Consider the following 26,496-nt stretch of genomic DNA (forward strand, 5'->3'; position numbering starts at 1 on the left):
GGTTGAATTTGCAGGACTGGCAATTAGGAAAAATCAGCATTTTCAGTTGTAAACTAAGCAAATGCACTACAGAGCCACCGAGACAAAACCACTGAGCTCCATGATGTCATTTTTACAGAAGCACATTTCAGACTATAACTGTACTTTAAGAATGATTACAGCAGATTCAAGACTCCCACCCTATGTTCATTTTAAAGATGGAATTTCAGCCTTACAAGTTAATTAAAGCCACCACCTGGAGTGAACTGGCTTTCATACTGATTTCCTTTGTCTCGCTAATTCATAAGCATTAATATTTTATTTTCTACTGAAAAAACAAAAATGAAAAGGAATGTCTAAGTGTGCCAAAGATGAGGCAGATAAAATTATTGCAATAAAGCACAGGAAATGCACTTGTTACTGCCAGGTCTTTAAACAAATGCAGCATTATACAGGCATTTTACAGGCATACAACTGCAAATTGCTCTATTTTACATACTGTATTCTCTCCTTGGCATCATGATCTTTTCCATTTTTTTCTGATTATAATGAGGGAGAGAAAGGGCTGGGTTTTTGTTTTTTATTATCCGAACATTTGTTCAATGGAAAACAAAGACCCCATTATAGATTACACCACACGAGCTATTAAAACAATGTGCCAGTGTAAAATGTGCTGCAAAACTCATTATGGGACAACAAAACTAAACCTGTGCACGTAAATGTATCTACCAAACAGAGAGCAGTAACTATAGAGCTAAAGTTGATAGATCTTTCATTATTTAAGAAGGAAAGAAGCTTGTAATAATTAAGTTTTATAGGCTCCTTAAACCTTTACTCCTAGCTTCCCACAAAACTTTAAAAACAAACATTTCCATCAGAAACACCTTTTTATATTTAACAATCAAATTTACCAGTTCAATGTACTAATAGACAAAGTCATTAATTATTGTTTTAAAACTTCCACATACAGGAGCTATAAATTTTAATTACAATCAGACCTGGATATTCATACAGCATTGTATTGTCTAGGTACTTGCAAGAGCCAAGTCTCTAAGAGTGATTGTATCAGTAATATTTTCATTTGGTTGCTTTGAAAATATGACTGAAAATAGGATTAATTAATGAATCAGATACAGGGTGTGTAGCAAGCAAGAGACTTAACAGATCATTACAGCCCATTTTCCGGCTCCTCCTGGACCGCCTTTTACGCTTTCGGCTGCATTTCTCCCCCTCCCTCACTCCTTATATATGCACACCCTATGCGTGGCCCCACAAAGTTGCGGGGCCTCCTCATCAACTTCCTCCTAGCCATGGCCAAGGTGGCCATCTAGAACACCAGGGAGAGGATGTTGGCTGAGAGAGTTCTTTGAGTCTGTGGGGCCTATTTCCAGTCCTCCCTCCATTCATGTATCTGGGCAGGGTCTGCAGGCTCCCTGGACACCTTTGAGGAGCAGTGGGCGCTGACCAGGGTTCTCTGCTCAGTGTCCCCTGCAGGTTCTATATTTTTGACCCTTAGACCTTCACACCTGTCCTTATTATTTTTTCCGTTGTCCCCTGTTTTGGGGCTCTGTGGATCCTCCCTATAGGCTGGGGGAGGGTCTTTTAGCTATGCACGGGCTTGTGCCCGCTAACCTCCCCAGAACCCAATAGAACAGATAGTTTCCAAAACTGAACTTCTCTCTCAATACTTTAAAATAGCTTATACACTGGTCAGTTAGGGACATGACGTTTCTATAAACTCTAAGGGTACGTCTACACTAGAAATGCTGTAGTGTAGATAGTTATTACAGTGATGGAAGAGGTTCTTCTGTCACTGTCATAAATCCACCTCTCCATCAACCCACTGCTGTCTACACCAGGGCTTAGGGCAACTCATTGGGTATGACATTTTTCACAGCCCTGAGAGATGTAGTTAAACTGACCTAACTTTGTAGTTTAGACCAGCCCTTAATATAATCCATAATATTTTTGGCATAAAATGTTTAACCAAACATCTCTATTCTGTAACAAATACCTGGCACTCAAAAAAGGCATATAAGGAAGGTTATTTGAAAGGGAGTTGAGCACAGGGGATTTTGTATCTTATGCTTGGTAAGAAGTAATACCACACCCAGGAAGGACAAAAAGCTTTTAATGAAAATCAGCGATTGTAAACATGCCATTAACCCCCCAAAATGGGTTTGGAATACTTTTGACAATTCAAAAAGTTGATTTGTGTGTCTATTCTCCACCCAATATTTACACTTAGAGGGGATTTTAAAAAATGCAAAGCACTGGCCTAACTCTGCCCCCATAGGGCTTTAACTATTGAATTCCATGGGAGCAGACCAGACCCATGGTGAACACTTTTGAAAATCTTATCCTGGACTTCCACTGAAATTAGTGGGAGTTTCACACAAACACAGGGCCCGACTGCCTCCTGTGGGGGCCCCAGAGTAGAGGCACTTAGCAGGAGCAGGCTCAAAGGAACTTCCAGAGTCCGGGATACACCACCACACTTCCTACTATGTGTTTGAATAGATAGATGGGTCTTGTTTTCAACAATGGGTCTAATTTTTCCTCAGAAAATGTATCTGATTAAACAGGCGGTTTGCTTAGTCCATTCCTACACAGAGTCACAGACGCAAGTAAATTTTGCTTTAGAGTGACCTGTCTTTAAAATAGTCACCTGAACAACTTTTACCACCATTTGACAAATACAGTACATTTAACTCCAAGAAAACACATTGAAAACGCTCTGAAAAGCATTGACTTACATTTAAAAACTATGTGACAGCATTAACAAGGAAATAACCTGCTTTTTTCAGCATAATATGAAATTTAAAGGGAAGTACCTTATAGACTTTTAAAATCCTTTTAGAAGCACCTGTTTATTTATACATCTTCAGTGGTGAAAAGGTCAGCAGAAGATTCACCTCCAAGGTCACAGTTGCTAAGCAACCATTTTCAGAAGTTCTGCAACACTGATCAAGCATATTACATCCCACCGACTTGTTTCAGAATAAATATGAGTAACATCTTACTTGGTCTTCAGAGTGAGCAGAGTTCTCCTTCTCCTTGGGACACTGAGTATCTAGAGCCCATGAACTTCAGAAGCTTTTATGAAAAGGATACGCCCAGGCACCACTGGCTTCCTATTTACAAGAGCAAAGGACAGTTCGGTCTTCAGAAACACAACCGAGGGCTTGATGAGGTGTTGTCCAAATCGGAACGACATGATCAATCCCAGTACTCAGGATCTATCAGAGACAATAAGGGAGATGATGGGGACATGTGCATAATTTGCAGAGTGATCATATGAATAAGATCATAAAACATTTTGGGAGGAGGAGTGTGTATGTGTGTGTGTGGGGGGGGGGAAATGAGTGAAGACCATTTGATTCCCCAGGCTCCTTGCCCTTTTAACACATCACTTCCCCCCTTCTCCACCCCATTTGGCATCTATTTGGTTACCAAAGGACTTCTCAAGATTTCCATAAACGTACTATTCTCTGTCTGGAAATGGCTGTTCAATGTTCCAAATGTACTGATTATTATTGTTAATTTCCATTTTTAAACAGTTGTGCATCATGATCTTGGCATGGCTACAGAAGACAGGACTGAGTGTTGACCATATTTCTCTCCATTTTTCGTAGGGTTCATTTACTTGTACAGAAGAAGCTTGGGAAAGCAAACAGCATCTTGCTGAACCCTGAATCATAATTCATGTTAATACATACAATGATTAATAGAACAGAGTAATTACATATTCCAGATCAGAAAAAGCAGAAATTATTCAGTAGAACAAATATAGCCAGAATGAAGTAATAAAAAAAATAACCATTTACACTTAGTCCACCCTCTGATGGCAGATGGAAAGAAAAATCTAAAGAAAATATATATGAGGAATCTGCAAGATTTTGCAGGATTGGTATTAGCATTCAACCAGTAGAACTAACAGATGCTCACTTCCATTTACTCTAATCTGCCATCAGCGTTTCTTCTTAGGGCTTGTTTTCATGGTACCTTAGTCTGAACCAGCTAGGTTGTAAATTCTACTGTGTACAAGTATGACATGCATGAACTGGATCACGTGGACTAAAAGATCCCTAGTGCACATAGAATAGTAGTGTTTGAAATGGGAATACATTAAAGCACACTAGAGAACTTTTAGTGCACACTAGCAGGGCCCATACAGGTCAATTAGTGTGTGACATGCTGGTGCACATTAGAACTTGCACCCAGGTGATGCAGACTACGACATCATGTAGACAAGCCCTTAAATAACTCAAGCACAGCCCTGGGAGGCCGCCAGCTGAGACTCCAAGTTGGTGTGGGATTTCTAGGTATTTTATCCAATCAGAGTTAATAGAGCAGCTGCAGGGCAAAACAAAGTAATAAAGGGCATGGGCAAGGAATACATTATGTGAGCCCTACCTTGTGACACAATATTTAAAACAAATCCCAAGCACTATAATATGACATCAGAACAATAATCATAGCAATTTCATGTAGGAAATATTAACACAACAGGTGATTATATTTTCAGGTAATACACTAGAGAGTATCCTGACAGATCTCTGTAACAATTGGGTTAGTCGTTTTCTCAAATCTATAGCCCATGGAATATAGAAGGCAGGAGAGAGGGCTACATGATCCTCAAACTTCAAGCTTTAACATCTAGTGCCCCTTTCCAGTAGCTGTGTGTCAAATTCAGTGTCCTAGAAGATATATCTTTTCTTGCAGTCATATTAAAACCAAAACTTGGCCAGATATATCATTAAGGCTCTCTTTAGCTACTAGAAGCTTCACTTAACAGATGGGAATGCCTTTTTTGTTGTTGCTGGGCTCACGTCTGGGAACATAAGTATTGTTATGGCCTTCACCCAGTAAAATACGCCTCTTCTTTCCTAGCTGCCAGCAGCAATTGTTATTTGTATTTTTATTGTGAGTGTTTATCACCCTTATTAACACACACACACACACACACACACACACACACACACACACACACACACACACACACTTTTTTGGTACTATGATCACAGAGTCTGCTTTAATTATTGGAGGAAACATTTCTCACAAAGAGGCAGAACCTGCCGAAGAGCAGTATAGAATAAGCAAAACTGCTACCTAGTGATGGAACAGCTACCTAAGTTTTCAACTAGCTAAAGAATCAAATGCAACACACATTTCCTTGCACCTGGCACCAGTAAGTATAGAAATCAATGTACCACCAACACTACCACCACTTCCAGGTTTCTGGCAGCTGGAAGCTGTGTCCAGAAGACACAGACTCCTCTTTTAAATAGCACCAGATCCTTCTGTCGACTTCAATGAAGCTAGGACAATTTACACCAGCTGAGGATCTGGTCCATATTGTGTAACTTAGCAAATGTCAGACAGGTCAATAGACACAACTATTTTCTGTTGCAGAATTATGGATTTTTCATTGATTGTCTTAGACTGAATTCATGAGAGCTATGACCTTCTTCAATGTAGGGTCATATTTAGATTTGTTTTCCCTAACCCATCCTGTAAATGTGTGCCTACCATTTGACAAGCATGACCATTTGTGTTCACAAACAACAATTCAGAGAAATTTGGCAGTCTAATATCGAACAAAACAATTTGTGCACACAGATTCTCTCTTTTCCTGGCCCAAAGCAGTAGGTGAAAATTTAGGCTAATACCCTAACAGATAAATATCTACTACAAGGTACTAAACACCCTCTTCCCCTCCGCCACCCCTTGAGAAGCGTAGCTGTGGGTGCTCAGCACTTCTGAAAAATCGAAACCCTTAATTTTAACACTTTCTATTGTTTAAAAATGTTGGTTAAAAAAAAAAAGCATTAAGCAAAATGTTCCGGGTATAGTATCAAATTTCATCCTTCTTAATTCAAAGTGCATTCAATTTTATCCCCTAAACAAAGTTTATAATGGCAACACTCATTCATCCTTCCTCATACAGGCTCTGGTGTGGAATCTACTGTGTGGGGGAAGGAAGCCCAGGTGAACTGTGAGCCTCTATAAGGCCAGAGAAATGGGCTGTTCTTAGAAATACATCTCGCACCACAGAGACTGGATTAAATAGATTTAAACATAGACCTATGTTGCCAGAAAGGAGGAAAACCGTCCGTAGCCTTGAGCAGCAAATACCAATTTGTCAAATTATTGCTATTTGTAAACAGGAAAGATGCAAAGTTTCCTTATGTGCACGTTACAAAGCAGATGACAACTAACAGCCCAAGTGGAGTGGACTACTGCCTCTTTGGACTCCGGCAGGTCCTCTCACTCCACTCCTGCCTTTTCAAGATAGTATCGTTCAATGCCATTCTCCTCTCCTTCATTCTGAGCACATCACTCCAGCCTTTGAATCCCCAACCTGCATTCACTTCCTCTTGTCATCTGCATCGAGTTCAAACATTTCTGATCCTCATGCTCAAGGCTCTGAACAATTCCATCCCTTGTACAAATCTCTGCGCTCATTTCCTGCTACTTCCAGGCTAGGGTGTACCCTCCCCTTTCTCTTGTCTTAGCCCTACCAGTCTGCCCCTACACACGTAGCTGGGGGTGTGATTCCCAGAGTGCATAGGCATACTCATGCTAAATAGCTCATGCTAACTAGCAGTTGTGTTGCTGCAATAGCACGGGCAGTAGGAGCGGTGGCCCAGGCTAGCCTCCCTGAGGACAGAGCTGCCAAGATCTGTGGGTACACACTCGGCATGGCTAGCCCATGCTACCTTGTCTATACCACTCTTCTTAGCATGCTAGCTTGACGACAATGAGCTTGAGTTTGCCTACGTGAGCTGGCTCCAAGGGTAGGGGTAAGCCATCTTCTACACGGCCTTGCACCAGCAGCCAAGGACAAAACAAATGCCTCCCCACCCCCATCCCTACAAAAGCACTTTTCTTTTTATCTATCAGTTATATTTCAGAAGCACAGAGTGGCCTCAATTAGCTTGGAGCCCTGCTGTGCCAGAGGCTGCATAGTAAATATCAGCTCCCAGCCCCGATGAGCTTACAATCCAAAAAAATGTGAAATATGAGGCGAGTGAACAAACAAGCGAGGGAGAAGGAGGGACAGAGGAAATAGGATGTTTTTGTGTCTGTCAAAGGAATCATTTTAAAAACCCTGTGGCACAGAAGATGAAGGTGGTAGGTTGTGTTCTGCAATACCCACTTCTCATACTAGCAGCACGGAATCAAAACAGCAATAACTAAACCAGAATGTCAAAAACCTGAACAATCTGCAAGAACCACTTATTGCTTTTGATTTAAAAAACAAGCTGAAGCCTCTAAAATAGAATTAAAGAAGCAGAACGCCTGAGTTTCAGGCAATGCACCAGCAGAATAGGAGACTAAGTTTGCTGCCATAGTCTGAGATAATAAAGCGTAAGGTGGATGATCTTGGAAATAAAGCCCGGATCCCATGCTCAAATAACGGAAACTCAAGGGACGCTAGAAACTGATGACCTGGTGCTTTTTTATTTTAACTATCTTGCTGAATTACTAGGGGCCTTAGTGTTTGTGGATCTTGCCTGTCTAATGGTGGCTTTGAGACTCACTGTGAAAAATAATCAAATCCCACTCCAGAGTGTACAGTAACAGTATGCTGTGAAATTCTTCAAGTTGCAAAAAGAAACGAATATTAAGAACAGCAAGCGCCAAGGTTGACCTTGTTTTTAAGGGCTTCATGATTCACACAGTTTACATCAATTCTGTACACTGGCATCTCCAAAGATGGAGAAGTTTTGCACAAATTAAAGCATCATTGCAGGAGTTGGATATGGGACAGGCAAGGTTACATACTGAAAGGGGAGGAAAGCTAAACAGTGTCTAACTAGTCAAAACTTTTTCAACACAACTGCTGGCTGGTACTATGCTTTCTAAAGGTCTAAACACAGCAAATCAGTTGGACTTAGCCATTCATAACAACATAGGTAGGACATTGTTTAGTGCTTTTGAAGTCCATCTTGATTAAATTCTGGACTAGATTGTCCCTTTTGAGCCTTGAGCCTGCAAGGTGCTGATTGCAATGGGAACCGAGGGTGCTCAGCACCTTGTTGGATGGAAACCTTTGGTGTCCAGGTGCACAGTAGGAAATATGGAGCAGCTGGCCTGCAGGCAGCATCCTGAGAAGAAATTCTGTCGTTACTCAGCTAGAATTTCTTCCCGAGGCTCCCTCGCAGTATGCACTAGCCCAGCAGCTAAAAACGGTGCGGGATGCTGCCCCCCTCCTGCTTCTGGGCATGGGCAGCTCCCCTTGCTGCTGGAGAATAGGCCCTAGCCACAGCCGCCTCTGTCTTAGTGCAGGCAGCACATGTCCACTGGGTCAGCAGGAGTAAGCAGCACCTGAGATCCCAGCACCACTGCACTGGGCATGGTATGGGGGGGGGGGGGGGGGCAGGAAGGAAGCTCCTTATACCGCTTGCCACAATATGCACCCAGTCAGATGCTGGCCACAATCTGGACCTCTGTGTGTTCATATTAAACATGAACTATGTGTTGTGAGGGCTCACTTTCTATGGAGTCATCATACTGAATGCAAGCTCATACCCTCTCTCTGCCCTTTAGGGCAACTTTATAAGAGAACTGTCAACTCTACTGAGGAGACCCCCTGTTTAACAAACTCAATACAGTGACTGAAATAAACAGATACAGTGTCCCCACCAAAAGAGGTTGGATCCTCAGTTTCCTTCCAGCATTGGGCACAAATTTACAAGGCTTCTTTTCTTTGCTTATATAAACTATGGTACTAGAAAGCAATTTGTACAACAATGTGTGCAGCCTGTGCCATGCTCTCCCCTTCTATTTCCCCCCACCCCCGGAAACATTTTTTCCATGGTGTGGGTTTTAAAGAACTAGCTCTTGGATTAATTAAAGACAGGTGTGCCATGCACACCCTCACGTATTTAAGATATTCCCATCCTGAGATGCCCTGATCCTTGAGACACCACCACTTCATGTTATTTGTCATGGCATTTGCCAATTCCAGAAGGCTAACTACTAGCTGATTAGTATAAAGCAACAGTCCTGCAGCTGCCTAGTTGTGAGCTCTGATAAAGTTAATCTCAGGTGTATGTAGAACATTAGGCCCACAGGTGAGACATCATAGTTAGGTTCACAGCTTGAAGCCTTCTGGGTCCACGCTGCAGTTATATTACATTCAGTTTCAGAAGATCATTATTATACATTCATTTCTGTCTTGACTCCTTCGGACGCAACAACTTTAATATGGATTTTTACCAAATGTATAGATTGTATTCCTTTCGCTGTGTAGTAGTGGGTCTGTCTTGCTCCTGTCTCTTGTGCCAGTGACAGGGAGGACAAGGGATTATTAGAACTTTTTTTAAACAAAGAATGCTTAGTAGTCACCAGCATGCTTCATTTAAGCGGTTTTTTTTTTTTTAAAATTCTCTTGGGAGAAAAGGTCATGCTTTTTTGGTATGTTTTTGCTGGGCTTATCAGGAGGTTAGTGCAATGCATAGTCTTCTGTGCTCATAATCTACTGTAAAGCTAAAAAAAGGAAATGTGGAATGGGCGGAATTTAAAAGGTCACACTGCTCAATGACATAATGCTGCACAGCTAGAATAATCCAGAGTGCACTGAAGCAGGTAACTGCTGCCAAAATGGTAGGTTTTCACTCATCTGAATTCTACCTGCTAAGTGCTTGAAGGAGTTGTAAACTAGAAGAAATCTATCCAGTACATGGGTATGCATGCAGATTGAGGATAGGCAGGTCTAGTGTGAACTGGGCTTCCCCACTCACTGGAACCTGCTCACTCAGTCTGTCTGCTCCTCTTGGAGATTTTCAAATTGTCATGTAATGAGGTCACTGTCAGTTACAAAAGTAACAAACTTAATTAGGTGCAAGATGTTTCTTTATAAATAGTACTCCTCTAGCATTAAGGAGGAAAATAGCATGATAAAGTTAGATATAGCAAGAAAGCCATTCTTAATAAGAAAACATTGAAGCGCAATTTAACAGGGTTACTGTTCCTACAGTTCTAATGAGTATATTTACTCTCCTTCAGACTGCACTTGACAAACACACCAATTACAATGCCTATTTCATCTTGCTAATTAAGTCTCCTTCAGGTTTCAGAGTAGCAGCCCTGTTAGTCTGTATTCGCAAAAAGAAAACAAGTACTTGTGGCACCTTAGAGACTAAAATTTATTTGAGCATAAGCTTTCGTGAGCTACAACTCACTTCATCGGATGCATCCCTAATGCATCCGATGAAGTGAGCTGTAGCTCACGAAAGCTTATGCTCAAATAAATTTGTTAGTCTCAACGGTGCCACAAGTACTCCTTTTCTTTTTAAATCTCCTTCAGTTTGTGTTTCTGTATTTGAAGGTGGGGGAGGTGGAGGGCATAGAGTATTGCAGGGTTAATAAGGGCAAGCTCAGCCAGTGCACCAATTTTACAGCAACAAGAGGTCTCAAACCCACAATTTTTTAATTTTATTTTTTTTTAAAAAACACTGAAAAACCTTTTGTTAGGATTTTGCATTACAGCCCACCCATGGCAGATGTACCAAACTGCACTACAAAAAATGCTTCCAAAGGCATCTATGATTAACTTTAAAATACAAGTTGTGATTTGGTAATGTTTCCAAAAAGCAAACTTTTTGTTTTGCCATCATCATTTCCTTACAGGATTTCATTCCCTACTCACATCATTTTTATTTGAGGAGTTGTCTGAAATTAGACCTTATTCCCTTTTTCCTTTTTTTTAAACTTTCTGTTTTGTTAGAAATAAAGTCCTTAGTGCGGTTTGTACAAAACACATGCTTTGAGGCCAAATGCATTTTCAGAAAAAAGAAAACAATTTAAGATGTCCAATAAGCTAGCTATGTATAAATGGGATGAACTGGATATTTGTGAATTATTTTTGTACCTATTATAGAACAGTAAAAGAAGTTCAACCAATCACAATGTGAGATTGACTGATCATTTAAATACTATAAGTTTGAATGAGCAGGGTGTCCTGTATTAACAGTGATACCATATCTTGGGAGAATTCCTGGCCACATTGACTTTAAAGGAGCCAGGATTTACTCCTTACATTTCTGTAGAAGCTTTTGTTCTACGAGATCTTGTTATAATGCAGGCTGTCCTGGCCTGCTCCCTAGTGGTCAGGCACTAGGGTGACCAGATGTCCCTATTTTATAGGGACAGTCCCGATTTTTGGGTCTTTTTCTTATATAGGCTCCTATTATCCCCTCACCACTGCCCTGATTTTTCACATTTGCTGTCTGGTCACTCTATCAGGCATGGCATTGCAGGTGAGTCCTGCTTTGGTTTTCCCTCACCCAGGATAGACAAGCCCAAGTCAGCCTTTAAGTACTAAGGAGTGCTCACTGCCCCTCTCTGGAGGGGCTCATTTATTAACAGAAAAGCATAAGCACAGCATAAGCGACCTTACTCTCAGCATTTTAGCTGGGAGACAGAGTAAATCCTAGATTATCTGTTCCCATCAGCGTCTACTGATCACCTCTGTCTGGGCCCTTTTCTAGCAAGGCTCTCTCAACTTGGGTCTCTTCACCCAGAGCTAGGTTTCTTGCCACTACCTGGGTAGAATCCTTCTTCAGAGCCAGCGGTCCATGGAGATCTATCAACTGCAGCTTTTCCCTGGGATGGCACATAGTCCCCAGAAGGCTGGGCTTCCTCCCACTGTTTGCGAAATCCCTTTCTGGAGACCAGGCCTTCCTGGACACGAGCCTCTGCAGCTTTCTCTTCAGGAACCTCCTACCCCTAGGAGCACCTCCTTGGCTCCCTGCTCTGGTGGGATCTCCAGAGGGTTCCCCATCCCCAGGAGCACAGCCTCCAGGGTCCCTGCTACAGTGAACACTCCTGATCAGCTCTCAGCAGCACCTCTTCTCAGGAGCTTCCTGTGTCCTCGGACATGCATTCCCTACATAAGCTCAGGTTATCGTTCTATTAGGTCCAGGTGCTCCTTTACCCATGCAACTTTAAGTAGCCACCTGGGGCAGCCAATTACCCCTAAGTGAGCCTTCAGAAGGAAGTTGTGGACAGACGCGTCCATGACTGATCCCAAAATACTTGTCCAGGTTGGAAGAGCAACAGCAATGTGGATCCCACTTCCATTGAAGCCAAGAGCAAAATCCATCCATCCAGGCTTTGTCCGTGTATTTTGTTTTGTTTTTTAATGGAAGTAAAGCCAGGTTCCAGAGTCATTGCCTGACATTACGGGGAGGAGAGGCTTTGAACAAGAAGCACCAGAGCATCTTTAATGTCTATGCAGATCCGATAGAAGCTTGCGTTAAAGGACCCTCACACTGTAAGTTGACTAGAAGTCAGCCTCATAAGGATGAACAGCCTGAGTCACCATGGCTGAGATCTGAATGTGATTCCTTAACCACTGACATCCCATGCCTCTGGTTCTTGGCAATGGGGAAGCAGGTCAGACGTTTTTAAAAATGATAATCTAACAAAGCAAAAAGCAGAGGTGTCTCATTTTTGTAAGGTTACTTCTGCTTACCTAAAATGTTGTCAGAGGGCTGTCCCTTGAGATCTTAAAATGTTCAGCTTCACTTCACAGTCCTAAATATTCTCAAGTCCTCATGTGGCGGCACTATGTCAACACTATAGGTAAGTACAAGTAAGCTTATAAAGATACAACATAAGATGTTGTAAACAGACCACTAAGCACATATGTGCAAAATAATTAAGACTGATCCTATAATCTCTCTGGGCTAACATGGTTATATACACTGCAGAAACAATTCTCCTTTCATGAGAGAATTCTTAAACTGGTCACAATTTGTCATTTTAGAGTAGTAAATATACACCTGCTCGCTACTTAGGGAATTCAGGAAACCTTACCCATTTTAATTATAAATATATACAAAGCATTTTAAGTGGAAAAATAAAGATAAACAAACAATGAACATTTTTCTCAGTGCCTTCCCTTTAAAAAAAAAAAAAAACTACCCCCCCAACACCCCCTTCCCTGTAGCTTTACAATGGCAAATATAAACTTGTTTCCTAAGACATTGAAAAATGTAGACAATTGGTGTGACACACTGTATTTTCCACTGAATGCATCCGATGAAGTGAGCTGTAGCTCACAAAAGCTTATGCTCAAATAAATTTATTAGTCTCTAAGATGCCACAAGTCCTCCTTTTCTTTTTGTATTTAAGGAAAGAAAATAAGTGCTCAACAAAAAATTAAGGCTAAATTCAGATTCTTTCATGACTTTTCTACATTGCACAGTTTTGCCTTTTATCCTGCAAAACTGTTCCCTTCAAATATATTTTTGGCACTCCCCCCCCCCCCCAAAAGGGTTTGATTATGTGGAACATGACATTTCTACTCAAAATAACTCTGCATTCTCCACCCTTTCAGAGTAATAATGCATAATGAACGAAAGCAACTCTGTGAGCAGTCTCCTGCTTTCTCTGCCACTCCATGATGTTTTAGCATCTGTTTCTCTCTTTTTTCTATGGATCTATTACAAGAATGAAGTCTATATAATTCAGCATACAGCTGTTTAACCTGAATGCACCACAATGTTTGGCCTTGCTCTTATCAGCAGGAACTATTTTGTTATTTCTGATTAAAGCATCTAAAACATACTAGGGAGGAAAAAAAAAGTGTTCTATACTTAGCAATACCCTCTGGCTCTGCTCACACAATGGGACAAGGTCTAATTGCTTCCCTTCATTTCCTCCTACCTCAGAACAAGGTGTCTGTAGCACTGTGGGTGCTTAGTGCCTCATGGCCAGGGGTACCTCTGCAGTGCCCCACTCCTCTTTTCTCCTTCACATGACTCTCTAAATTCCCCATAGTCCAAAGGAAAGTTAAAACTTTCCCCACCTGGGTGCAAATTAGTGAGTCCTCAGGGACACACTAGCCCTCCAGGGCCCAACCCCAGTTCAGTGTCTCTCCCCACTTACTGGGGGATGGGGGGGGGGAGGGAGAGATTCCAGTCCTCTTTCCTCCCCAAAGCTGAGTCAGAGTTCAATGGCTGTGTTGAAGCCAGTCTTGCTCCTTGCTGCTGCTTCTTCAAGCTTTCTACAGATTCTCAGGTACCTGTTTCCTGACTATCTCCCCAGTTTACTGCCAGGTTCCCTACCTCTGGCAATCTAAGCTACTCTTTCAGCTACACCTCTATTGGCAGCTCCCTACTGCCTTTTGTATTGGGAATCACCTGATTCCTCTCAGGTGGGACTCATCTTTTAATCAGGGCTGGGTTAGCCCCAGGCTCTCCGGCCCAAGGGCAAGCCTGTTACAGTCCTCAGTTAAAGACTCTCCCATCCAACAAACCAAAGGATAGAATTCAACTGCAGTTTTTGTTCCCCGTCTGAAAAGAAGCAGCCAGATTACACAGTAGCATATGGCTCTGATTTTCAGAGGGAGCCTAAGGAAGTTCGATTCCCAAATATATTTGAAAATCCTGGTCTACACGCTCCAAGGGCTTGTCTACATGGGGATATCTAGGAAAATTAATCCAAATTAACTAAAGGTGTGAAATTGAAGTGGGTAAATTAAACCTCATGAAACCCGTGTGAACAACCTCATTCAGAATTAAAAGGTAATTCTACAAAGCAACTAGACACCTACAGCTGACCTGTGACAGCTGACTCAGGTTCGCGGGGCTCGAGCTGCGGGGCTGTTTCATTGCTGTGTAGACTTCCAGGCTAGGGCTGCAGCCCAACCTCTGGGACCTTCCCACCTTGCAGGGTACCAAAGCCTGGGTTCCAGCCCAGACATCTACACAGCACTGAAACAGCCCCAGTCTGAGCTTGAGCCAGCTGGCACAAACCAGCTGCAAGTATCTAATTGCTATGTAGACATATCCGAAGTGGCTTTAATTCAGTTTAGCTTAATTCAGTTCTATAGTGAATTAAACTAAACCAAATTAAGGCCACTTTAGTTCTAAACAAACAGCATCCACACAGGGATTTAATGCAGTTTAACTAATCCCCTTCAAACCCACTTCTTTAATTAATTTGGATTGATTTTCCTGGATGTCGTGAGTTGACAAGCCCTTAGGGTGGTGTTTAATGCACTACATGGGTATACAAGAGAGGAGAAGAGTATATGTCAACGCTTCAATTTTCTCCACCTTCTATAGCAACTGGACAGGAATCCCATGAGAAGAGGAACAGCTTCTCTGCCAGCCAGCCCATCATGGCCTTCATGGCATGGAGCCTAGGGGGAATGGCCATGTCTCCAGTGAAGCTAGCGTGTATGCTGCAGTCTGTAGTACATACCAATCAGGGATGCATTTCAAAGGAATAGCATTGTGTCCCCATTCTGGATAGATAGGATGTGTGTTATAGCCTACACACGACCAGCTCTGCTTCACTTCCCAACTCCTATCTATAAGGGTGGGGCTTCACCCAAGGCTATTTTCAAACCATTGCACAGATTTTATTCTTTTTTAAAGTAAATATTACTTGCCTTTTAGTGGTGACATCTGTACCTCTATTGTATAGGTCTGTGCAGAGAGTGTGTGAAAAATCTCAACGTTTGACTAGCTAAGCAAGCCAAATTGTACTCAGAACGGACCAGTTTCTTTAGTTTTTAATGATCCCATTAATGAATGTGAAGTTATACACTACCAAGAAAAAAAGATGATTAAAGATTGAGGAGACTAGAGAACTGGACAGCCCAATAAACTCACAAATGAAAAACAGTTTTTTGGGGGGAAAAAATGACATGAACATGTTAAAAGTGCTCTAGGAACTTCAACTTGCATGACAGGTACTTATTTAGAAAATAACTCATATAATTCTTGACCATGATAAAACTGCAAACTGAGGAGTTAAGCTAGCAACCTGTAGCCTTGGGGCTTTGCATACATGTCTGCCTGCCTGAGTGGATCTGGTTACAAGGTAAGGACCACAATCTTTCCGTAAGAATCACCAGTTTTCAAATAATGCATAAGGTGCAAACATACCTCACTTCAAACACTGGCCACATATACTACCTTGCCCTCCACTCTGCTTTTTGTAGAACATACGTATAATGTGACCAATGTGAAACAAAATTCCAATCATGCATTATAGTGGAGTTATTTTATGTCCATTTCACACCAGAATACACTAGCATTGACGGAGCACAAGGTAATGTTCCAGACAATATCTGTTAAATAGAATCCCATTTCAAGACTCCAGTGCTCAAAAGTGTTTGATTTAGTTTTACAACCATCTGAACCTGCATTTCTGTATCTGTCTTTTCTTACGTTAGTAGATGTAAGACTGAGATGAGGTCTCCTCTTCCTGGTGGTGGAATTGGCACCAAAAGTAGTAACTTTTCAAAATCAGAAATAAAAGCATCAGGACTAGGAAAGGCCATTTTAATCAAAAACTCATGGCATGTAAAATCAACATATTCACCTGATCACTACACTTGTCTGTGGTGATGAACAGAGCAAAATATGTACAATCTATATTAACTACCTATGCTAATGTTTAAATAATAAAAATAATGGTGTTCCCAAACCTCTCCTAGATGTTAATCTACTAGCAAAATACTGTATTTTAAATGTTCTGGTTAGAACCAGTCATCCACGCAGCTGTCCTGATGAATGGCGAAATTAGTTAGGTATTAAGCTTTGCCTGTGCAAGTCAAATACTGATGAATGAGGCCTTCAGTGTTGTAATAACGATAGTGAGTAATGGAACAACCAAAGGTTGTTAAGAAAGAACACTGAATAATATATTACCAAGACTGAGATCAAGGAAAATATTTTTTATCAAGGAAATAAAAAGATTAATATTAATCATGGCTTTTTTAAAAGCAGAAAAATGAAGTGCAAAAAGAGGAGAATTTCAGGTATTGCTACAGTATGCAGTGACTGGCTGAAATTATACGGTGAAAATCCATTTTCTAGGGTGACTCCCTCGGGCTACATTACATGCTAGAGGAAGAATAGAAGATTGTGCCATTTCTCTGAATACAAAGATATAAGGAACATTCCACTTGGGTGAGGTGGAGATAGTGGGTTATAGAGAATAGTGTGCCGTGCTCGAAACAGCTGAGTTTAAATTTATTCCCTTCAAGGTCACAAAATAGAAGAGCGCTAACATGACAGAACAAGGACTGCTCTTTGGCTAAACCCTTCGGTGAGAAAAGAAGGCTTTAAAAACCACAGAAAGTGAAAGAAGCCAGTATGTTTTAGTATTCCTATTTATTTCTTACATAGCACTGTACGAATGCACTTTATGACATTGTAAAAACACCCAGTAAAACCTGATCCTTACCTTCAGTGGTTTACAATCTAATCTGGATTAATATAATTCAAATGTTTACAGGACAAGGCACAGGAGCTCGGGCAGGCTGGAGCTGTAGAAAACTAGTAACAGGATGCTAAGTGAAAGAAGATTTTAAGAACAGGTGCCCAGGAAAAAGGCAGCTCTTCCACAAGTCAGTGGCCCAGTGTGAAAGAACACCAGTTTGAGAGAAAAAGGATGAGACAAAAGGGAGCATTATGGCAACAGGATTGTACAGAGTTCAGGGCCAGGATGGGAATAATAGGATTTTGTAAATTTGTCCAAAAAAAAATAGTAGTTTGCAGAGAGATGCTTTGCTACAACTCTGAGAGGAGCAGTACAGACTTCACAGTTCAGGAGAAGTGTGTGTCCGTGGGCGCGGGGGCTGGGGTCGGGGTGCTCTCTTTATATTATGGTAGCTTCCCAAAGCTGCCTGAGGGTCAACAGCATAGCATACTGCAGCCCCACATCCAAAATCCCCCTTCTTTTCCCGGCCTCACTCCCCATCCTCCCACCCCCATATCAGGGCTTGCAAGGGAGTCTTCATGATGCAGACTTATGGCTGTTTTCCACAGTGCCGGAACCAGGGGAATCCTTCCCTGGCCAGATCTGAGGCTTTTAGGAATGCTTTATGCTGCTCCAACTGTTTTTCTTGTCATAAAGGGACAGAGATGGGATGAGAATTTGTACCCAGGGAGTTTCTGTCATTAAAACACTTTAAAGGCTCTATTTGTGCCCTAAGGTCTGACAAAATTAAGATTATATTTCAGGAGTGGGGCATAAACTTCCTCAGGAACACGACAATCAAAGGGCTCAAAGAAATAGTATTTTAGCATTACAGTATTCAGAATAGCAGCCGTGTTAGTCTGTATTCGCAAAAAGAAAAGGAGTACTTGTGGCACCTTAGAGACTAACAAATTTATATAGCATTACAGTAGAAGCTCAGAGTTATGAGCACTACAATTACAAACTGACTGTCAACTACAAATCTTATTTGGAACCAGAATCAGGCAGCAGCAAAGACCAAAACAAAAACAAAAACACAACCCACCAAATCACCCAAATACAATACAGTATTGTGTTAAATGTAAACTACTAAAAAAATAAAGGGAAAGTTTTAAAAAATTGACAAGGTAAGGAAACTGTTTCTGTGCTTGTTTCATTTAAATTAACATGGTTAAAAGCAGCATTTTTCTTCTGCATAGTAACATTTCAAAGCTGTATTAAGTTAATATTCAGTTGTAAACTTTTGAAACAACCACCATAACATTTTGTTCAGAGTTACAAACATTTCAGAGTTCTGAACACTCTCTGTTCCCGAGGTATTTGGAACTCTTAGGTTCTACTGTAATTGTTTTGTGCTCCACAGCATTTGAGAATGCACTGTAGCTTATTATATACCACTGTATAGGGGACATATAGGAGAGCATACGAGTATGATCCAGTGCACTGATTTACCTAATGGTTTGTCATTATGGTATTAAAGAGATGGCAACTATATTGCTACACTAAGAACCCACTGTACTCCCCAGAGATACATAAGAGAAGAATCAAGTGTGGAGCACTCAGGGCCCAAACTCATCTGTATAGAATCAGTTGACCCAGCCGTGAAAGAAGAAATATACCTTCTATTCAAAAATTCTTAGAACAAATCATGTAATTTGTCATGTTTGTCTTTTGTTTTTTAATAAAACCGAACTAAATTTACTAATAAGCACGGCTAATGCCACCTCTTTAGTACAAAACCACCAGAAACAGACAAATATCCAGTTTCTCTTCTTCAGAAGAAAGTACTTTAAAATACAGATAAAACATTGTAGAGATGAAGTAAAGTCTAACCTTATAAACAGAATCGCAGCTAAAGGCAATGATTACACAGTTGGAATGCCCAAAGATTCCACAAACAAAATCATAAAAACAAATGCATAGCAATACTTGAACACCAAATAAAATAAAATAAAATAAAACAATACAACAATGTACAGGAAAATAAGAGGGTGAGAAGTTTTGAAATAAGATTTATCATATGTAATCTCATTCTCAATGCAATGTGTTGAAATCATCAGAAGTTAGTGTCACCCCTGCGTGTACTACTCTGCATATGTCATGTTCTTAGCATTTCCTATAATACTTAAAAATGATCTTGAGAACACTCATCTTGCTGTATTAATAAAAATGCATAATATAGATATTTGGAGAATAAGGCAGCTACTGCACTCCTGCCGACAATACTGAAGCTATATAGATTGAACAGATCAGGTAGTGAAATTTTACTATCAGATTTTCTGCTACATAGAGACAATATTCCTATATATTGATATTTCTTTATCTCTACAATTATCTAATTTTGATTTTTCTCCCTATTAGCGTTTTTTAAAAAAATAGTATATATTTATATGTTGAGAGAGGAGGGTAAGTCCCTATTTTGATATTCTGTATGAAAGATACCATATACAAACAAACAGTACTGACTGTATCTTATAATTACATAACCCACCATCACTGTACCTGTAAACAACTAAATTATTTATGTAATGATTATATAGTATAATCTCTGTGTATATGTACAGGATGAATCTCATGACTGGAATACTGCTTAAAGAGGGGTCTAGGGGTCTGGACTCGGAGTCCAGGCAGGAAAATAAGGGGAGAAAGTATTGCTTTACACTTTACCTTGTTCTGAGGCAGCTGAAATTCCCTGGGTAAAGATAAAAGGGGAAAAAAATCAAGGATGACAGTAGTGGTGGCCTACTGTAGACCACTAAATCAGGAAGAGGAAGTGGATGAGACATTTCTAGAACAGACAACACACACACCCAAAACAAAACACCTGGCAGTATTGGGGGACTTTACCCAGACATCCGTTAGAAAAGTAATATGGCAACACACAAAATTTCCAATAAATTATTGGAACGTACTGGGGACAACATTTGTTTCAGAAGGTGGAGGAAGTAAACCGGGACAGCCATTTCAAACCTGATTCTGACCAACAGGAAGGAATTAATTGCGAATCTGAAGGTGGAAGGCAATTTGGATGAAAGTAATCTAGAAATGATATATTTCATGATGCTAAGCAAAGAAAGGAGCGAGAACAGCAGAACAAGGACAATGGCCTTAAAAAAGCAGACTTTCAGAAATTCAGAGACCTGGTAGGTAATATCCTGTGGGAAGAAAATCTAAGGGAAAGAGGAGTTCAGGCGATCTGGCAAAGAGACAACATTAAAGGCACAGAAAGCTATTCCAATGCCGAGAAAAGGGGGAATAGTAAGATGCCAATATTTCTCCATCAGGAGCACTTTGACTGGAAATCAAAAAGAAATCCTACAAAAAACCAAGCCATAATAGGGAAAGAACAGATTAAAGAATTTAGATAAAATTAGATGTAATCAAATTGGCAAGACCTGATTAAATTCACCCTAAGATACTTAACGAACCTGCTGAAGCAATCTCTGAATGGTTAATTATTTTTGGGAACTCCTGGAGAACAGGTGAGATCCCAGAGGACTGGGGAAGGGCAAACATAGTATCTATCTTTAAAAAGGGAGAACAAGGAGGACCCAGGGAATTAGAGACCAGTCAGCCTAACTGATATCTGGAAAGATACTGGAACAAATTATTTAAAAAAAAAATCAATTTGTAAGCACCAAGAAGATAATAGTGTTATAAGGAATAGCCACCATGGATTTGTCAAGAACAAATCATGCCAAACCAGCCTAATTTCCTCCTTTGACAGGGTTACTGGGCTAATGGATAGGGAAAAGCATTAGACGTGGTATATCTTGATTTTTTTCCAACATAATATTCTCATAAGCAACCTAGTGAAATGTAATCTAGATGAAGTCATCATTGGGTGGGTGCAAAACTGGTTGAACTACTGTAGTCAAAGAGTTAGAAGTGGTTCGCTATCAAACACAAGACATATCTAGTGTGGTGTCTCAGGGGTTAGTCCTGGATCTGGTCCTATTCAATATTTTTATCAATGACTTTGAAAATGCAAAAAGAAAAGGAGTACTTGTGGTACCTTAGAGACTAACAAATTTATTAGAGCATAAGCTTTCGTGAGCTACAGCTCACTTCATCGGATGCATTTGGTGGAAAAAACAGAGGAGAGATTTATATACACACACAGAGAGAACATGAAACAATGGGTTTATCATACACACTGTAAGGAGAGTGATCACTTAAGATAAGCCATCACCAACAGCAGGGGGGGAAGGAGGAAAACCTTTCATGGTGACAAGCAGGTAGGCTAATTCCAGCAGTTAACAAGAATATCAGAGGAACAGTGGGGGGTGGGGTGGGAGGGAGAAATACCATGGGGAAATAGGTTTCAGAGTAGCAGCCGTGTTAGTCTGTATTCGCAAAAAGAAAAGGAGTACTTGTGGCACCTTAGAGACTAACAAATTTATTAGAGCATAAGCTTTCGTGAGCTACAGCTCACTTCATCGGATGCATTTGGTGGAAAAAACAGAGGAGAGATTTATATACACACACACAGAGAACATGAAACAATGGGTTTATCATACACACTGTAAGGAGAGTGATCACTTAAGATAAGCCATCACCAACAGCAGGGGGGGGGATCTGTGATCGAGTGACCAGAGAGATTGAAGTGTTCTCCAACTGGTTTTTGAATGTTATAATTCTTGACCTAAGAGTGGCTATACTTCAACAAAAAAGCTTCAAAAACAGACTCCAACGAGAGACTGCTGAATTGGAATTAATTTGCAAACTGGATACAATTAACTTAGGCTTGAATAGAGACTGGGAATGGATGAGTCATTACACAAAGTAAAACTATTTCCCCATGGTATTTCTCCCTCCCACCCCACCCCCCACTGTTCCTCTGATATTCTTGTTAACTGCTGGAATTAGCCTACCTTGCTTGTCACCATGAAAGGTTTTCCTCCTTCCCCCCCCCTGCTGTTGGTGATGGCTTATCTTAAGTGATCACTCTCCTTACAGTGTGTATGATAAACCCATTGTTTCATGTTCTCTGTGTGTGTGTGTATATAAATCTCTCCTCTGTTTTTTCCACCAAATGCATCCGATGAAGTGAGCTGTAGCTCACGAAAGCTTATGCTCTAATAAATTTGTTAGTCTCTAAGGTGCCACAAGTACTCCTTTTCTTTTTGCGAATACAGACTAACACGGCTGCTACTCTGAAACCTTTGAAAATGCAGTGGACAGTATGCTTATAAAATTTACAGAAGTCATCAACAAGGAGTTGCAAGCACTTTGGATGACAGGATTAGAATTCAAAATGACCTTGACAAATTAGAGAATTGGTCTGAAATCAACAAAGGAAATTCTACAAATGGACTCAAATCACTTTAGTACATTACCCTGGGCCCTTACCATCTCTCTCCTGGGAGACAGCAATATCTCATAGTACAGAGAAGTTCAGGAGCAGGATGATGGGTGTCTGTCTTCTTTCAATGCAATTAAAGCAGATTCAGTTCCATATCCTGGCCTATATCCAGATTGTAATGGATCTCTAATGTTAGATTCAATTCGCTTGTAGTTGGAATTTGGCTAGCTTCTGTACCACCCTGCTCAAGTATGAAAGGTTTCAAACAGGATGGTAATTGACTAGAGCCAATGTATTAGCGGGTTTCCTGTTTGGGTCAGACATTAGCTATAGACTCAGCCTTCATGCATATGTTTCAAGAAAAAGTTAACTGCTTTTTGGGAGCGTGTTGAAAACGACAATGTACTGCTTCTGAACAAAGCTTATATCATTTTTTTTTTCTGAACAGCTGAAACAGGGATGTAATTGTAAATGAAGTAATGTAAATTCAGTGATAAGGATAGGTTTCAGAGTAGCAGCCGTGTTAGTCTGTATTCGCAAAAAGAAAAGGAGGACTTGTGGCACCATAGAGACTAACAAATTTATTAGAGCATAAGCTTTCGTGAGCTACAGCTCACTTCATCGGATGCATTTGATTGAAAAAATAGAGGGGAGATTGATATACACACGAAGAGAACATGAAACAATGGATTTATCATACACACTGTAAGGATACACACTTAAGATAAGCCATCACCAGCAGCAGGAGGGGGAAAGGAGGAAAACCTTTCATGGTGACAAGCAAGGTAGGCTATTTCCAGCAGTTAACAAGAATATCTGAGGAACAGTGGGGGTGGGGGGGGGGGAGAAATACCATGGGGAAATAGTTGTACTTTGTGTAATGACTCATCCATTCCCAGTCTCTATTCAAGCCTAAGTTAATTGTATCCAGTTTGCAAATTAATTCCAATTCAGCAGTCTCTCGTTGGAGTCTGTTTTTGAAGTTTTTTTGTTGAAGGATAGCCACTCTCAGGTCTGTAATCGAGTGACCAGAGAGATTGAAGTGTTCTCCAACTGGTTTTTGAATGTTATAATTCTTGACGTCTGATTTGTGTCCATTTATTCTTTTACGTAGAGACTGTCCAGTTTGACCAATGTACATGGCAGAGGGGCATTGCTGGCACATGATGGCATATATCACATTGGTAGATGCGCAGGTGAACGAGCTTCTGATAGTGTGGCTGATGTGATTAGGCCCTATGATGGTGTCCCCTGAATAGATATGTGGAGAGAGTTGGCAACGGGCTTTGTTGCAAGAATAGGTTCCTGGGTTGGTGGTTCTGTTGTGTGGTGTGTGATTGCTGGTGACTCACAGATCTTGGGAGACAGACCAGTCCTTGCTTACAGACAGCCCCCCAATCTGAAGCAAATACTCACCAGCAACCACACACCACACAACGGAACCACCAACTCAGGAACCTATCCTTGCAACAAAGCCCGTTGCCAACTCGGTCATATCTATTCAGGGGACACCATCATAGGGCCTAATCATATCAGCCACACTACCAGAGGCTCGTTCACCTGCGCATCTACCAATGTGATATAGGCCATCATGTGCCAGCAATGCCCCTCTGCCATGTACATTGGCCAAACTGGACAGTCTCTACGTAAAAGAATGAATGGACACAAATCAGACGTCAAGAATTATAACATTCAAAAACCAGTTGGAGAACACTTCAATCTCTCTGGTCACTCGATCACAGACCTAAGAGTGGCTATCCTTCAACAAAAAAGCTTCAAAAACAGACTCCAACGAGAGACTGCTGAATTGGAATTAATTTGCAAACTGGATACAATTAACTTAGGCTTGAATAGAGACTGGGAATGGAAGAGTCATTACACAAAGTAAAACTATTTCCCCATGGTATTTCTCCCCCCCACCCCACCCCCCACTGTTCCTCTGATATTCTTGTTAACTGCTGGAATTAGCCTACCTTGCTTGTCACCATGAAAGATTTTCCTCCTTTCCCCCCCCTGCTGCTGGTGATGGCTTATCTTAAGTGATCACTCTCCTTACAGTGTGTATGATAAGCCCATTGTTTCATGTTCTCTGTGTGTGTATATCAATCTCCCCTCTATTTTTTCCACCAAATGCATCCGATGAAGTGAGCTGTAGCTCACGAAAGCTTATGCTCTAATAAATTTGTTAGTCTCTAAGGTGCCACAAGTACTCCTTTTCTTTTTAGTGATAAGGATGACAGTGATGGTGTCAAAAGTGTTTCACTTGCCGTGATATGAAATTCATCCATGTCCTGTTTCGAAGTTTCATTCAATAGCACATTAGAACTTGAAGAATCTGTACTTTGAGACAAGCATGGTTCTTTTTTTTCTTGCTTATTAATCATTCTTGACAAAGTTTACATTTTACTTTAGAAAAATGATTTTTTTTTTATTACTTCAGTCGGTTCAATTGCTTGTTTGCTACTCAAGCTGGCCAGGGAAATGAATTTCAGTTCTGTGAAAATTTGAGCTTTCAGAAGTTTTTCCACCTCAAATTGAGACAATAAGCCAAAACCTCACATTTTCATGGAACTAAAATCACATAGTACTTATTTTTGAAACACTAAGAAGTGGTGTCAGGCTGCTTGCTGTTCTGGACATCGGCCGACCCTGGAAGCTAGTTGGCACAGATGTCTGGAAGCGTTTCGGTCCCCAACTCCAATGTACTACACATGGTAGGATGCGTTGAAGCCATGGACACTGGAAGCCCCAGTCTGCCGAGGAGCTAGGTGGGTGAGCTGGCAGAAAACCAGACAGGGTACCAATGGAAGCTTGTTGAAATCAAACCATCTCTGCTAAATGTTTGAATTTCAACAAGTCGGCAAATTCTGACCCCTCCCTCCCAAACATTTTGTTACTTTTCCAACCAACTCTATTTTCTAACACTTCCTTCAATTTTAGGAATGTTGCATCAGATACATTCATGCACTTGTGACTGGTAATCACTAATCACCCAATTGCGGTGTTGATCAGCCGCTTTCACGCTGACTACAATTATAACTAGAAACAAACAACTAATGAATTCAAACTGTGCAGACTGTTTTCAGCACATTCAGTGAGTGGATTCCAGCCAGTAGTCCCTAACATTTCTCTAATCACCAATGACTGCATCTATTCCCCTTTCCCCATTAGGAATTAAATGTATATTCATAAGTTTCTTATATTTCCTAAGAGGTCAAAAAGGCATTAAAAGAGTCTTGATGTTCAATTACCTTTTAGAATAGTTAAGAGTTTTAATTACGACTGAAATTAGAGGCTATTGTATCTATTACCAAAACCCAGTCAAATATAGTCCATTCTCATGTAAAACATCTCAACATTAGAAGTTCAAAACGTAAAACCACAGTACTACCCACTTCTTTTTTCCCTTCTCATTAGTTGTGAAAATGTTTAATTCTTTTTTCAATTATTCTGGATTCTTAGCCAATTAGAAACTAACTTTTTCCAAAATGTGGGAATTTCCCACAAGATGAAACTTCTATGTCCAACCAGTTCTGATTATGAGGATTTATGTTGCAAGTTAAGACTGGCTAGTTTCCTCAAAAGAGATTTGCAATTTTCTTTGTTTGTTGCAGTGTTCTGGAGGTTCACATGACAAAACATATTTTTCATCATGTGCTGTACATATGGCATATAAAGTTTAATTATAATTTTATTTAAAATTATCATAGTTTCAGAGTACCATTTGGACAAAAATATATTTGTGATGTTAATTCAGTATCAGAGTGAAAATCCATTTCTATTCTACTTTTATGCTGATTTGATCATCAGGAGAGTAACTTTTACTGTTGAAAATTTGACAAGAATATTAAAAGTTTGAATAATATTCTTCTCACTAGCAAACCAACATCAAAGCAGGATGAGAGCCCATTTACACCTTTCTGCTGTTGGCTAGCTAATTTTGAATATAATGACATAACTGGACTTTGGCAAAGAGA

At 40.6% G+C, this 26,496-nt stretch overlaps 1 protein-coding gene across 13 annotated transcripts in view; it reads right to left on the reverse strand.

The window, feature by feature from the left end:
• FHIT (fragile histidine triad diadenosine triphosphatase) overlaps window positions 1-26,496 on the reverse strand; it is a 1,103,840-nt gene that overhangs the window by 652,939 nt on the left and 424,405 nt on the right. For 12 of the 13 annotated variants that reach the window (XM_043519701.1, XM_043519703.1, XM_043519704.1 and 9 more), the window contains one exon: window positions 3,094-3,218. In XM_043519701.1, the coding sequence (XP_043375636.1) occupies window positions 3,094-3,196 (103 nt within the window). In that variant the 5' untranslated portion in view covers window positions 3,197-3,218. Of the gene's footprint in view, window positions 1-3,093; window positions 3,219-13,804; window positions 14,079-26,496 lie in introns of those variants that run through there. The other variant, XM_043519696.1, reaches the window with a different exon arrangement.

The sequence above is a fragment of the Dermochelys coriacea genome, chromosome 7, assembly GCF_009764565.3.
Source record: "Dermochelys coriacea isolate rDerCor1 chromosome 7, rDerCor1.pri.v4, whole genome shotgun sequence".
In the NCBI taxonomy this organism is placed as follows: domain Eukaryota; kingdom Metazoa; phylum Chordata; order Testudines; family Dermochelyidae; genus Dermochelys; species Dermochelys coriacea.